A 14,612-nucleotide genomic window follows, 5' to 3' on the forward strand; every position below is an offset into this window, starting at 1 on the left:
AGAAAAAAAGGGAATACCTACCTGCTCTTCCTTCAGCGGCTTCTCATCACCCCCGCGCTCTTCTCTATGACCCAGGCACTGCTGCCATAATTGCTTAGGCAATGGCGCCTGGGTCATAGAGAGGAGTGGATGCTGCTCTACTCTATGACACAGGTGCTGTCACCTTAGCAGTGGTGCAGTGATGGCACCTTGGTCACACAAAGGACTCAGGCAATGGTAACATCCCTACCTGTATCCAGTGGTCATCGCTGTGTATGTCTTAGATGTACACACTGCCGATCGCTATTAATCCATGATTTGTCTGAGAGCCAGATGCAGCCATCAAAAGAGCCACATATGGCTCCCGAGCCATAGGTTCCCTACCCCTGCCCTAGGGAGTCGGAAAAATTGTAAAAAGATTAAAAATTATAATAAAAAACCTAAAAATTAAAATCACCCCCCTTTCCCTAGAACTGATGTAAAATCGTAAACACATTAGGTATCAACGCATCCTAAAATGCGCGATCTATCAAATATACTAACGGTTTTTCACTGCGTTTAACCTCGTAGCGGAAAATAGCGCCCAAAGTCGAAAATGGCACTTTGTTGCCATTTTGAAAAATATTTAAAAAAATCTATAAAAAGTGATCAAAAGGTCGTACAGTCCTAAAAATGATTGAAAATTGAAAATATCAAATGTTGCAAAAAATGATACCAACCCACAAGAGGTTTTAATTTTTTGTAAATGTATGAAAACATTATAAAATCTATACATATTTGGTATCCCCGTGATCGTACCGACCCAAAGAATAAAGTTGATATGTCATTTGGGGCGTACAGTGAAAGCTGTAAAATCCAAGCCCACAAGAATATGGCGCAAATGTGTTTTTTCACCATTTTCACTGCATTTGGAATTTTTTCCCCGCTTCCTAGTACATGGCATGGAATATTCAATACCATCAATATGAAGTGCAATTTGTTACGCAGAAAACAAGCCATCACACAGCTCTTTATGTGGAAAAATAAAAAAGTGGAAATGAAAAAACAAGAAATGGCCCGGTTAATTGTGTTGCTCTTGAATTTGTAGAGGAGATAATTTTTCCCAAGAGTTGTTTGATGTTTAACTTGAATCAGATGGGCTTTTCCTCTCATCCCGTAACTCTCTCAGGGCGCGTTCACACGTTGCGCTTTGGTTGCGTTTTCATTGCGTTTGAAAACGCATTACAACAGCTGAGATGAGGTGATTTGCCTAATTACATTACTGTTAATGTTTGTGTTTACAAAATGCTTGCGTTAACGCATTGTTAACATATGAGTTAACACCGATTTAACACATGTGTTTTGTTAACACATGCGTTAACACATGTAAATAGTAATGTAATTAGGCAAATCACCTCTCTACAGCTGTTGTAATGCGTTTTAAAACGCAATGAAAACGCAAACAAAGCGCTCGCGCCCTCAGGGCGCGTTCACACGTTGCGTTTTGACCTGCGTTTTCACCTGCGTTTTCATTGCGTTTGAAACGCATATACAACAGCTGAGGAGGGGTTATTTGTCTAATTACATCACTGTTAACCTTTCCGTTTACAAAACGCATCGTAAACGTGATGTTAACGCATGCGGTAACATTGCATTTACAAACATAAACGGTAATGTAATTAGGCAAATCACCTCTCATCAGCTGTTGTATATGCGTTTCAAACGCAATGAAAACGCGACCAAAACGCAACGTGTGAACGCGCCCTCAGGGTTTGTGAGGGTTGGTGTAGCTCTCATATCATTGTATTTGCCTTGCTTTTTCTGAGCCATACATTTAATTGAAACAGGTAGGTTCCAGAAAATAGAGATAAAAGGAACAAAAATAACAACTACTATATTAGGTGATGATAAAGCCGGCAGCAAAGGTCAAGGAAGGGGGGTTTCCATGTCAATTGGAATACATTGCACTTGCATATATCTCGGAATGTAATGCTTTTTTATTACATCTCCATAGCTTTGTATAGCGTGTTTTTCTCACTTTTGACCTGCAAAAGGAAAGCAAGCAATTAGTGTTGGGTTGGTTTTAGGTGGTATTACTTATTTTAACAAGTGAAATACATCAAATCACATGTGAATGAAATTTGTGGAACAGCTTTTCCCTTCAAAATCAAATTCAACTATTCAATTCATGTCTTTCACCTGTGAAATTGACAAAACTGCACCTAAAACCACCTCAAAACTAATTGCGATGCAGTTTACTGCATGCATTTAAAAACGCATTGCTACAGCTGAAGGGAGATTTGCCTAATTAAACAGCTGTTAACGCTTGCGTTTACAAAACACAAGTGTTAACACATGTGTTAACATCCCGGTTAACACATGCGTTTTGGAAACGCAAGTGTTAACAGCTGTTAAATTGGGCAAATCTCCCTTCAGCTGTAGCAATGCGTTTATAAACGCATGCAGTAAACGCAACGTGTGACCGCACCCTCAGGGCGCGTTCACACGTTGCATTTTGACCTGTGTTTTCATTGCGTTTGAAACGCATATACAACAGCTGAAGAGAGGTGATTTGCCTAATTACATCACTGTTAATATTTCCGTTTACAAAACGCATCGTAAAAGCGATGTTAACGCATGCGTTAACAACACGTTAACGCATGCCTTAACATTGCGATTACAAACGTAAACGGTAATGTAATTAGACAAATCACCTCTCATCAGCTGTTGTGAAAACGCGACCAAAACGCAACATGTGAACGCGCCCTCAGAGTTTCACTCGTGTTAAAAAAACGTATGCAAATGTGTAACACACATACAAATAGGAACAAACTAAATGAATACAATGGGATGGAGTGAAATGTGAGTTCTGCATATGCAGACCTGCACATGAAAACGTTAGTGTGAAAAGGAGTACTTATTTTTTTTTTATAATCGCTTTATTAACACATAAATCAGAACAGCATTGCAAATCAAGGTGCATTAGTTGATATACATTAGAGATAACAATGTACATCATTATGTAAATATTTGCCATTCGTGAAGAATTCTACATAAAAGCAAAAACCTTAAAAAAACCCTTCCCAACTTATACATATAAGGCCCCTTCCACACTAGCGAGTGTGATGCGATGAACTCGCATCACACTCGCAACGCAAGCTGCCGGGAACGCACGGCCCGAACGCTGCACCGCGGGAGTGAACTGACATGCTGAGTTCACTCCCGCGGTGCAGCGTTCGGGCCGTGCGTTCCCGGCAGCTTGCGTTGCGAGTGTGATGCGAATTCATCGCATCACACTCGCTAGTGTGGAAGGGGCCTAACAGTAACCATCCTGTCTAGCTGAGTCAGGAGAGCAATATAGTTAAAGGAAAAGTAGCAACTAAAAAAAGAAAAAGAAGCTACATATTACTCAGCCTTCTTAGGCTGGTGCCACACGCACCACTTTGTCTGCGTTTGAAAACGCAAACGCATACAAAGCCTCGCCCCGATCACATTGGCGTTTCTATGCAAACGCCTGCGATTGGGAACAAGCCGCCGGTGTTTTGCATTAAATTAACGCAAAACACCGGCGGCTCGTTCCCGATTGCAGGTGTTTCCATAGAAACGCCAATACGGCGGCCTGCCCAGGTAGGCGAGGCTTTGTCTGCGTTTGCATTTTCAAACGCAGACAAAGCGGTGCGTGTGGCACCAGCCTTACACCTGCAGATTGAGAAATCCCCTATGTCAACAATGTACAGAGGAACACAGGAAGGGTGTGAGGGTGAAGACACACGGCGTTTTTGGGCCGTTTTTACTAAGTGCGTTTTCAGATCGTTAAAAACGCATGCGTTAAAAAACGCATGCGTTTTTTAAAAACACAGGCGTTTTTGTCTGTTTTTCCGAAATTGCGCAATGAAAAACAGACAAAAAACGCATGCGTTTTTAAAAAACACATGCGTTTTTAACGCATGCGTTTTTAACGATCTGAAAACGCACTTAGTAAAAACGGCCCAAAAACGGCCCAAAAACGCCATGTGTGTCTTCACCCTAACAATTACAGGCGGTCCTCTACTTAAGAACACCCAACTTTCAGACAGCCTCTAGTTAAAGACAGATCCCTCTGCCCACTGTAATCTCTGGCGATGATCAGCTGTAAAGTGTCTGTAATGAAGTTTTATTGATAATGCTTGGTCCTATTACAGCAAAACATGCTGAAACTACAATTGTCACTGGGGCAAAAAAAATGTGTCTGGATCTACAATTATAAAATATAAAATTTCGACTTGCATACAAATTCAACTTAAGAACAAGCCTATGGAACATATCTTGTATGTAATGTGGGGACTGCTCGCATAATGTACCAATATATAATAATCATGTTACAGCAAGTATTACACTCACTGGAAAGGATTAAGAGACTTTGAGACTGCAGACAGTAAAAAAGGTATCTGTGGAAGAGCACCAGGAGCCCCACACTCTCCGCAGCTTATCCAGGCAGCCACACTGTTTGTACACTATTTTCTCGTATGGTAGAGTCAATTTAACCAGGAGGCTCTGCTTCAGAAATAGGCTATTTAGACCAGAGGTGGGAAACATAATGACGTGTTTGCATACTGCCCCAAGCTATAGTCCCACTGATTGGCTCATATTTGTTGTTTATCTTTCACATTGGAGTTGGTGCTCAGCTTCAGTTGCGGGTTTGTTTTGTTTTCTCTCCGTTGTGTCTCTGTTTTTCTTCCATTTTGTCTCCGTGATGCGTTTGTTTTGTCTCTGTGTTTGCTAAATAAACTAAAGCTTTAACATTGCTTTGAAAACATCACACCTGGTTTTTAGCCTCATCTGTGAAAAAAACCCAGATGTTTCATCAGTTTTTTTTTTGCTGAGCCATAGACTGAGCCATTTTACCAGTATTTGTCAGTCATATGATCGGGTGTGTGCTTTACCCATGCTGCTTTCAGTTATGCTTCAAACCTAGTAAAATAGTCCTAGCTGTCAATTAACAGCATTTGTCCGAAGCGAAGAAGAAAAGATTCACCTTCAATTCAGCGAATGAAATATCTCAGTTGTGTACTTAATCTATGAATAAATTCATAGAACAGTGAATAGATTTACCCCCTGGTTTATGGGCCTGATAGCAATTTACAGTGGGAAGGACATCCTGTGTGATTGTGATATTTTTACTTCCAGAAATAGTAAAAATATTAAAGGATATATTAAAGGATATCAAAATCAAGCACAGTAATGTGATCCCTAATCATATTTTTAGGAACTGTGACCATAGAAATTTTCTTTTATTTGCTATAAATTACCTGAACATGTCAGTGGTCTGTCTTCACAGGTTGTTACACTGTGCAGAAGATTCCAGCACCCCCCCTTCACTGTGTGCTGCTGTTGCCATGAGATTACAGTAAGAAGAGGGAGGGAAGAAATGGTGAGGGAGCAGGAGGTTAAGTGAGACATGCTCATGCACAGTGTAACAGCCTGTGAAGGAGGCCATGAACAACATGCATAAGAAGATTAAAACAGTCACGGTACCTGGATCTATGAGTAGGTGTCCCTGGTTTATCATGCTTGACTTTGATGGTAGATTTTCTTTAACCCTTCAAGAATGCAGCCATTTTGTAGCTTAAGGAAAATCTACCATCAAAATCAAGCACGATAAATCAAGAACACTTATTTATAATTCCAGGTACTCATCGGCCACTTTATTAGGTACACCTGTCCAACTGCTCGTTAACACTTAATTTCTAATCAGCCAATTTACATGGCGGCAACTCAGTGCATTTAAGCATGTAGACATGGTCAAGACAATCTCCTGCAGTTCAAACCGAGCATCAGTATGGGGAAGAAAGGTGATTTGAGTGCCTTTGAACGTGACATGGTTGTTGGTGCCAGAAGGGCTGGTCCGAGTATTTCAGAAACTGCTGATCTACTGGGATTTTCATGCACAACCATCTCTAGGGTTTACAGAGAATGGTCCGAAAAAGAAAAAACATCCAGTGAGCGTCAGTTCTGTGGGCGGAAATGCCTTGTTGAGGTCAGAGGAGAATGGGCAGACTGGTTCGAGCTGATAGAAAGGCAACAATGACTCAAATTGCCACCCGTTACAACCAAGGTAGGCAGAAGAGCATCTCTGAACGCACAGTAGGTCGAACTTTGAGGCAGATGGGCTACAGCAGCAGAAGACCACACCGGGTGTCACTCCGTTCAGCTAAGAACAGGAAACTGAGGCTACAATTTGCACAAGCTCATTGAAATTGGACAGTAGAAGATTGGAAAAACGTTGCCTGGTCTGATGAGTCTTGATTTCTGCTGCGACATTCAGATGGTAGGGTCAGAATTTGACGTCAACAACATGAAAGCATGGATCCATCCTGCCTTGTATCAACGGTTCAGGCTGGTGGTGGTGGTGGTGTCATGGTGTGGAGAATATTTTCTTGGCAATCTTTGGGCCCCTTGGTACCAATTGAGCATCGTTGCAACGCCACAGCCTACCTGAGTATTGTTGCTGACCATGTCCATCCCTTTATGGCCACAATGTACCCAACATCTGATGGCTACTTTCAGCAGGATAATGCGCCATGTCATAAAGCTGGAATCATCTCAGACTGGTTTCTTGAACATGACAATGAGTTCACTGTACTCAAATGGCCTCCACAGTCACCAGATCTCAATCCAATAGAGCATCTTTGGGATGTGGTGGAACGGGAGATTCACATCATGGATGTGCAGCCGACAAATCTGCGGCAACTGTGTGATGCCATCATGTCAATATGGACCAAAATCTCTGAGGAATGCTACCAGCACCTTGTTGAATCTATGCCACGAAGAATTGAGGCAGTTCTGAAGGCAAAAAGGGGTCCAACCCGTTAATAGCATGGTGTACCTAATAAAGTGGCCGGTGAGTGTATTTGGTATGCATGACCTCCTTCCTTCTAAACTCAACCTCAGTGATGCAGACACATAGGCTGTTACAGTGATAAGAACATGTCTCACACAAGACAACCCCTGCTCCCTCCCTCCCTCCTGCCTGTGTAATCTAGCAGCAGCACAAAGTGCAGGGGGAGGGAAGACCTGCTCTGCTCATTGTTTTGAAATTTACCATTTTTAAAATTCTAAATTATCTCTTTTTCAGACAGTTTTACCACCCAAATTTAGGTATTAATTAACATTTTCCATATGTCTGCTTTATGTTTCACAATTTTTTAAATTTCATAATGTTGATACAACATTAGACGGCTTACAAATGGAACATTTGGTTTCCATATTTTCAAGGAGATTTCAGAATTTACTATCTTGGGGAATAATTTTTTGTTTTTAATGAATTATGAAAAGTATAATATTAGAAATACTTTTGAATCACCCCATTCTTAAATTTGCACCCCTCCAACTATTTAAAAATGGAGGTGGTGTTAAGAATGGTTTAATTTTGTTGGTAATGCATTCATTTAGCTCTAAAATTTACATATTCACAAAGATAAAAAGAGAAACCCATCTTAAAATTATGTTACAGCCCATGAATCTGCAGTTCGGAGGGGCTCTGATAATATGCCCATAGCCTTTTTGACTCATTAGCATAATTTTATTAGTTGATTTTAGAAGGAAGGAGCCCATGGATAAAACATTTAAGATAACCACACTCACAGCCTCGATCTATGAGAAAGCACCACTGATTTATCATGCTTAATATTGATGGTCAATTTCCTTTAACATGAACACCTATATTATGTGGCTTCAATAAAAACTGCTCAGCTGTGAAAAGAACTTTGTTTTTGACTTGTATGTTGACCATGTCATTTTACTTTGCATTCTAAGCCCAAATGATTCTTTGCAGTTCAATTTTGATTATTTTACATTGCCAGATGAAAAAGTGGTACGTGCATGTCAAAAACTTGCAACTGAATGTTTCTTTTCAAACTAAAGTTATGAATAGTACTCTTGCTTTTTAACCAATATATAACCCTAAACTTTTCTTTTTTTTTTTAACAAAGTTTTTTGATCGTGATGGAGGTAACAAACAATTACATAAAGTTTGAAGGCGTAAGAGTACCTTATGGAGTGCATACCGTGGAAAGCTTAAACTATGCTTGGAAGGAATTTGAAACACGTGATGATGATGTTTTCAATGTAACATATCCCAAATCAGGTAAGTTACTTATTTGGTTAAATCATAGGCAAATAAGTTGTGTCATGACAACCACAAAAATCAAATACAGTTAAAATCACCTAAGAAGTGTAACAAGGTACACTAGAGAGACTCAATGGGGTGAATATGATATATTCACCTCCAAGCCACCCTGACTGCCAAAATAGAAGAGGTGTTTGTTAACCCAGAATAACCCACACACAGCGGAATAATTACCAAGGTGTGTACTCATACAAATTGATGCCCTCAGCAAAAGCAATTCAAATGAACCATCAAAAGATGTACTGAACCTGTATGTGGATGGTTTCAGAATTGTCCATTAGAGACAAAACCCCCCAATCCATGGAGTGAACATACCCCACACGTTCCGTCACTCAAAGTGACTTAATCAGGGGAAGAGAGATGGTTAGAATCTGCGTGGTAACTAAATATACATGTAATGGGGGTCCCACCTTCCCTGCTTAGTGATCCTCACCTGTGTATACCACCGTTTGGCTTCTAAACCGGAAGTCATACTATGATTCATTGAGTGTGCACGCACAAACAAACATAATTGCCAGTGCACAGGAGTCAATACTTATGTTCGGATTTCGCTAATCATTCCGAGATCATCACTTCACGGGCGCATGTGCTAATGCCATCGTGGTTGCCATCGCACTAATGTAAGTATTCTACAAAAGAGGAAAGATTTTTCCCAATACACATGTAAAAATCACCTTTTTGTAATTATACCTAAGGTGCCAACATATTACCACCTAAATATATATAATTGTAAATAAGGAATGTATATCTATAACAGATAAGAATCAAATATTGTGAAGAAGTTAAAAAAAGCTAGTAGGATCTTGTCATGTATCAAAAGTGGAATGGACTCTCGTGATAGGGATGTTATATTACCACTATACAAGGCACTGGTTCGGCCACACCTGGAATATGCTGTCCAGTTCTGGGCACCGGTCCATAAAAAGGATGCCCTGGAGCTGGAGAGGGTTCAACGTAGAGCCACAAAACTGATAAGGGGTATGGAGGGTCTTAGTTATGAGGAAAGATTAAAACAACTAAATTTATTTAGTCTGGAAAAGAGACGACTACGAGGGGACATGATTAATTTATATAAATATATGAATGGTCCATACAAAAAATATGGTGGTAGGTTGTTTCAGATTAAATCAAATCAAAAGACGTGGGGGCACTGCCTCCGTTTGGAGAAATCAAGGTTTAATCACCGGAGGCGACAGGGCTTTTTTACTATGAGAACGGTCAATCTGTGGAATAGCCTGCCTCAGGCGCTGGTCACAGCAGGGACAGTAGAGAGCTTCAAGAAGGGTCTAGATGCCTTTTTACAGCTAAATAACATTGATTGTTATGTTATATAGAATTGTTTCCCCTAAATCCCTTCCTCATCCAATCCCTACCCTTCCTTGGTTGAACTTGATGGACATGTGTCTTTTTTCAACCGTATAAACTATGAAACTATGAAACTAAGGGCTAAATAAAGCAATACTATAATGTTTTGGTTTGGCGCACATAAAAAGAAGTTTAAAATATTATTACCAACTGTCACAAGTAATGCAGTCTATTGGTCAATATGTAAGGCCGAAGTAAGTATAGTCCCAAAAAGAAAAAAATATGTTCACCCAAGTGATATAAAAAATATTATAGGCGGTATTAGTATAATCTAGTTTGGCTCAAATGTAAAAGATATATTATAAACGGCATTAGACTAATCTTATAGTTTGGCGCAAATATAGAACGATATTATAAGCGGCAATAGTATAACGTTTATAGTTTTTGCACAAATATAAGAAGATTTCAAGTGTAGTCATCAGATATCCCAAATCATGCAAAAGTTTATAGATAAATAACCAAATCATTAATTTGTTTAACCCCTTAAGGACGCAGCCATCTTGTAGCGGCTCAGTCCCATTTTTTTGGATTCTGACTTGCGTCTCTTTATATGGTTATAACTTTTGAACACTGTTACTTATCTAAACGATTCTGAGAATCTTTTTTCCCCACATGTTGTGCTTCATTTTAATGGTAAATTTTGGCTGATAAGTTTTGCGTTTATTTACTAAAAAAAAAAGAAAATTGATGAATTTTTAAAAAAATTTGCCATTTTTGAAATTCCAAATCATCGCGTTTTCAGGCAGATTGATTTACCACCTAATAACTTGCTGAATAACTTTTCCCATATGTCTACTTTACATTTTCATAATTTTCGAAATGTCTGGATAATTTATTTTGACGTCACGCGGCTTACAAATAGATTATCGATTTTCAGAAATGACTATTTTGGGGTAAATACTGTTTTAAATGAAATTTTACATATTTAGCATTTAAACCCCTTATACAATCAACCCATTTTCTAATCTGCACCCCTCAAACTATCAGAAACATCTTTTAGGAAGATTATTAACACCTTGAGATCTTCATAGTAATGGAATCAAAATGGAGGTGAAATTTAGAATGGTCAAATTTTGTTGGTTATATGTTCATTTAGCCCTAAAATTTACACATTTCCAAAAGATAAAAAGAGAAAACCCACCATACAATTTGTTATGAAATTTCTTCCTAGTGCAGAGACCCCCCACATGTGGCTGTTACTTGTTTTATGGGTGCACAGCGAGGCGAAGAAGGGAAGGAGCACCCTGCAGCTGCCAGGATTTTAGTTTCCTCATTGGCCCCTTTTGTAGACTATAAAATTTTCGCTTTTTCGTTATTGCTGCCATGTGATGGCAATTTTTTTGCAGGATGAGATGCTTTTTCCAGTTTTACCATTTTGGGGTTGGTATCCCCTATTGTTGAAAATTTAGGAACTTATTTTGAGGTCACCAGTAGAAAAGCATCAATTCTGTACTGGATTTTTTACTTTTTTTTTTTTTTTTTACTATAGCCCAATAATCATGTTATCTTTATTCTATGGGTCGATACGATTACGGAGATACCAGACATGAATATTTTTTCTTATGTTTTACTAAATTTGCCAAATAAAACCCTAATGTGGGGGAAAATCTATCATTTTTGCATCGCCGTCTTTACTTTTTTGGCTACTGAGCTGATTGATAGCTTGTTTTTTGCGGGACATGTTGTACTTTGCAACAATCTCATTCTGGAGTACATATGGTTTGTTGTTCACTTTTTATTGCATTTTGAGTGGGATTCAGTAGGTACAAATCATAATTTTTGTCAGGTTTTAAAAGTTTTTTTACGGCGTTCATCATACGGGTTCAATAGTTATTTAATTTTATTCTACAGATTGTTACGGATGCGGTGATACTATATATGTGTGGTTTGTGTTATGATTTAGACTTTTTTGAGCGTTATATGTCTCTTTATATGTTTTGGGGCTTATGGACATTTTTAGTGATTTATAAACTTATTTTTTATTGAAAAACATTTTTTTCTAAATTTTTTACTTGTTCCACCATAGAACATGAACAAGCAATCATCTGATTGCTTGTTCATGATAATACTCGGCAATGTGCCGATCAGACCCCAGAGATGCCATAGCAATGTTCGGCGCCCCCGAAAACGGCGCGGGATGCCGATCGTGGGGGAAAGACCCCCGGAAGGCAGGTTGAATGCCGCGGTCGCGTTGACCACGGCATTTTATGGGTTAAACACCCGTGATCAGAGCCCACTCCGACCACAGGTGTTACCTGGGGATGTCAGCGGTAGTTTACCGCTGACATCCCAGGACCCCCAATGCCGGCTCGGCTCCTGAGCAGAGCTGAACCGGCATAGTTTCTGTGCAGAAGTTGTACTGCGCTGAGTCCTGCGAATAGCGCTCAGACAGCAACGGCGCAGAGCGCTAAGGGGTTAATAAAAATACTCAAAAGTATTGTGGGGATTTAAGTTACCCCCAATCCCCACAATACTTTTGAGTATTTTTACTCAAGTTAGCAGCTTCTGGACCTTAAAGGCGACTTATGTGATGCTGAGCGCCAAAGCAATAATGTAGGAGCTTGTAGCAATCCAAAAGAAACAGCTTTATTCAGCTTTAAAACTTTTATAAGAACAAAAATAACAAACAGCTTAGCCTCTACTTAGGGCACTACCTCACCTCACCTCTTGAACCCTAGCTAACTTCTAGGTTCAAGGAACACTGCTGGGGTTCCTCCTCAGCGCTCTGGCTCTTGGTGAGCTCAAACAAAACAATGTCCTTTCTGGATCCCAGTCCTCTTGGGATGGACCACCTGGACATTGTTCGCCCCTCCATACGAGGAAGCAATTTGACACCTGGGCTCCTACGCAAAGAGGCTAGGTGGATTTATAGATTGGGGAGTTTGGCCCCTCAGGGCATTAACAAGGGCCTTCTATTTACAGGATTTTATAAGCAGAAATAAGAATGTAACTGGAAGAATCTGGTGGATCTTTTATTAACAGCCTGGTAAATACATCACATTGTATGGTTTTTAATTCTCTATTAATAAAAATATGTATATGGGAGATATTTGTATGTGTGCCTTCTTATAAATAACTCTTCCTTTCTTCGTTTCACATACCTAGCCCTTTTTTGTTCACTTTTTAGGGTCTTTTTAGTTTCCTTGTAGTCTGGTATTTTAAATATACCCTTATATACACTGTTTATTTGCCATATGCATACTTACTAAACCAAAATATTCTTTTTGTATTTTTGTTCTTTTAGTACACATTCTTTCTCACTATTCTTTATTGACTACACATTATTGGACTACCGAGTTGTTTCCTTAGCTTGTTCCCTCTTGTACCAGAGGAAAACTCTCAGCCTCTCTATACAAGGTCCTGAGCCAATCCACCATTTCTCCCGGAATACCGCACTTTGATAAAGTGGCCCATAGATACTCCTGGTCAACCCTGTCGAAGGCTTTAGCCTGGTCCAGACCTACAACATATCTCCCTATACTCAGAGCTTTACATCTCTCAAACATCTCCCTTATGGAGATAACTGCTTCACAGATGTTCCGCCCTTTTACAGTGCCGTACTGAGAGCCTGCCAACAGTGCCGGGGACAAGCAGACTAATCTAGAAAACAGAATGTTTGCCAAAATCTTCCCATAGGGCAACCAACACATCATAAATAAACATTTTCAAATGTAAAAAAATTATCAGTGAGCATATCTGCTCACTAATAATTTTTTTACATTTGAAAATGTTTTTTTATTTATGACGTGTTGGTTGCCCTATGGGATCAGGTTTCTCCAACTAGACACAACTAGACCAACACAATGTATTCCCTCAGGGGAGGTGCATAAGTACTATAATGCTGTAAATGGTAAGCCACAGCCCTGCACTCTGGACCATGTACAGGGCTGTGACATCACACGACAGCCAGGTATATTCCACATGGTCCGGCATGCAGGGCTGTGGCTCACCATTTACAGCATTACAGTACTCATGCACCTCCCCTACGGGAATACATTGTATTGGCCCTCATGTTTCTGCTCACTAATAATTTTTTTACATTTGAAAATGTTTTTTATTTACAATATGTTGGTTGCCCTATGGGATTGTGTTTTTCCCCTTCACTTGCCATATAGCCTTATGGGAGGAAAAATCTTTGTTTAACACATCAAATCCCTTTGCTCCTTTCATAATATGGTATGGCAGATACATCCGACGACTGTCTCCTGGTGTGATCCGGACACCGGGAGACAGTCGTCGATGTTATCTCCTTTATAAATCATAACGACCTTAACCTCATAATCAAATTTGAACATCGGAAGGAATCCATTTCATTCCTTGACATTGCACTTTTGGGTGACACTTCACACAATAAAGTTACCACCAAACTTTTTCGGAAGCCAACGAGTGGTAAAAAACTGGCGGGCTTATAGTTGCCATCCCAGCCATACAGTTAGCACAGATATATTCCCCTACGGGGAGTATTCTAAAAGAGATTCATCCATTATCAAAGATTTTCACACTAGTTGTGATGACCTGAAATCATGCTTCCGGGCTAGGGGTTACAATCATTCCATCTGCCCATAAATTAAAAGATCAGGTGTCCGAACACATCACTGGAGGCAACCACAAAACGATTGCTAGCTCCTGGAATCTGGTGCTTTCAGACACTCTAGAGATTGCCACTCAGGTTCAGTCTCACAGGAGACAGGAGAGGTGGTGATCGCTCTAAAAAAATATTTATGAGAGAGGCCAAATGGATTCTCATTTTGGAAACACACAAACCCTTTGTTACGTCTTTGCCTGTATCGTCTTCTGTCCGCGGTATGCGGCTTAGAAGGCGTTGAGGTTGTTCAGTGTTCCTGTGTGTGAACTGAGACTGAGATTGCTGCAGGGTTGATTGTTGCACCACACCCGCTTCCCTGCAGTCTAGCAACAGTTAACCTGCTGTGAATGACAGATCCCTCCTCCAGTCACCTTGAGGGGAGGTTCCCCAGTCACCTATATTACTTCCCAGCACAGGTTTCCCAGCGCTGGTAATACTCGTATTTTCAGCTCCCCAGTCCTTTCAGCGTTTTGTTCTTATATTGACTTCTCTGGCATTCTGACTTTGGCTTTCGTTACTTACCTCGGCTCTCGCTTT

General features: G+C 40.0%; 1 protein-coding gene across 3 annotated transcripts in view; it reads left to right on the forward strand.

The window, feature by feature from the left end:
* The window catches only part of LOC140065819 (3-beta-hydroxysteroid sulfotransferase-like), a 132,860-nt gene that overhangs the window by 39,682 nt on the left and 78,566 nt on the right, over positions 1 to 14,612 (forward strand). For all 3 annotated transcript variants that reach the window (XM_072113377.1, XM_072113379.1, XM_072113378.1), the window contains exon 2: positions 7,929 to 8,083. In XM_072113377.1, the coding sequence (XP_071969478.1) occupies positions 7,929 to 8,083 (155 nt within the window). The remainder of the gene's footprint in view (positions 1 to 7,928; positions 8,084 to 14,612) is intronic.

The sequence above is a fragment of the Engystomops pustulosus genome, chromosome 6, assembly GCF_040894005.1.
Source record: "Engystomops pustulosus chromosome 6, aEngPut4.maternal, whole genome shotgun sequence".
NCBI classification, from domain to species: domain Eukaryota; kingdom Metazoa; phylum Chordata; class Amphibia; order Anura; family Leptodactylidae; genus Engystomops; species Engystomops pustulosus.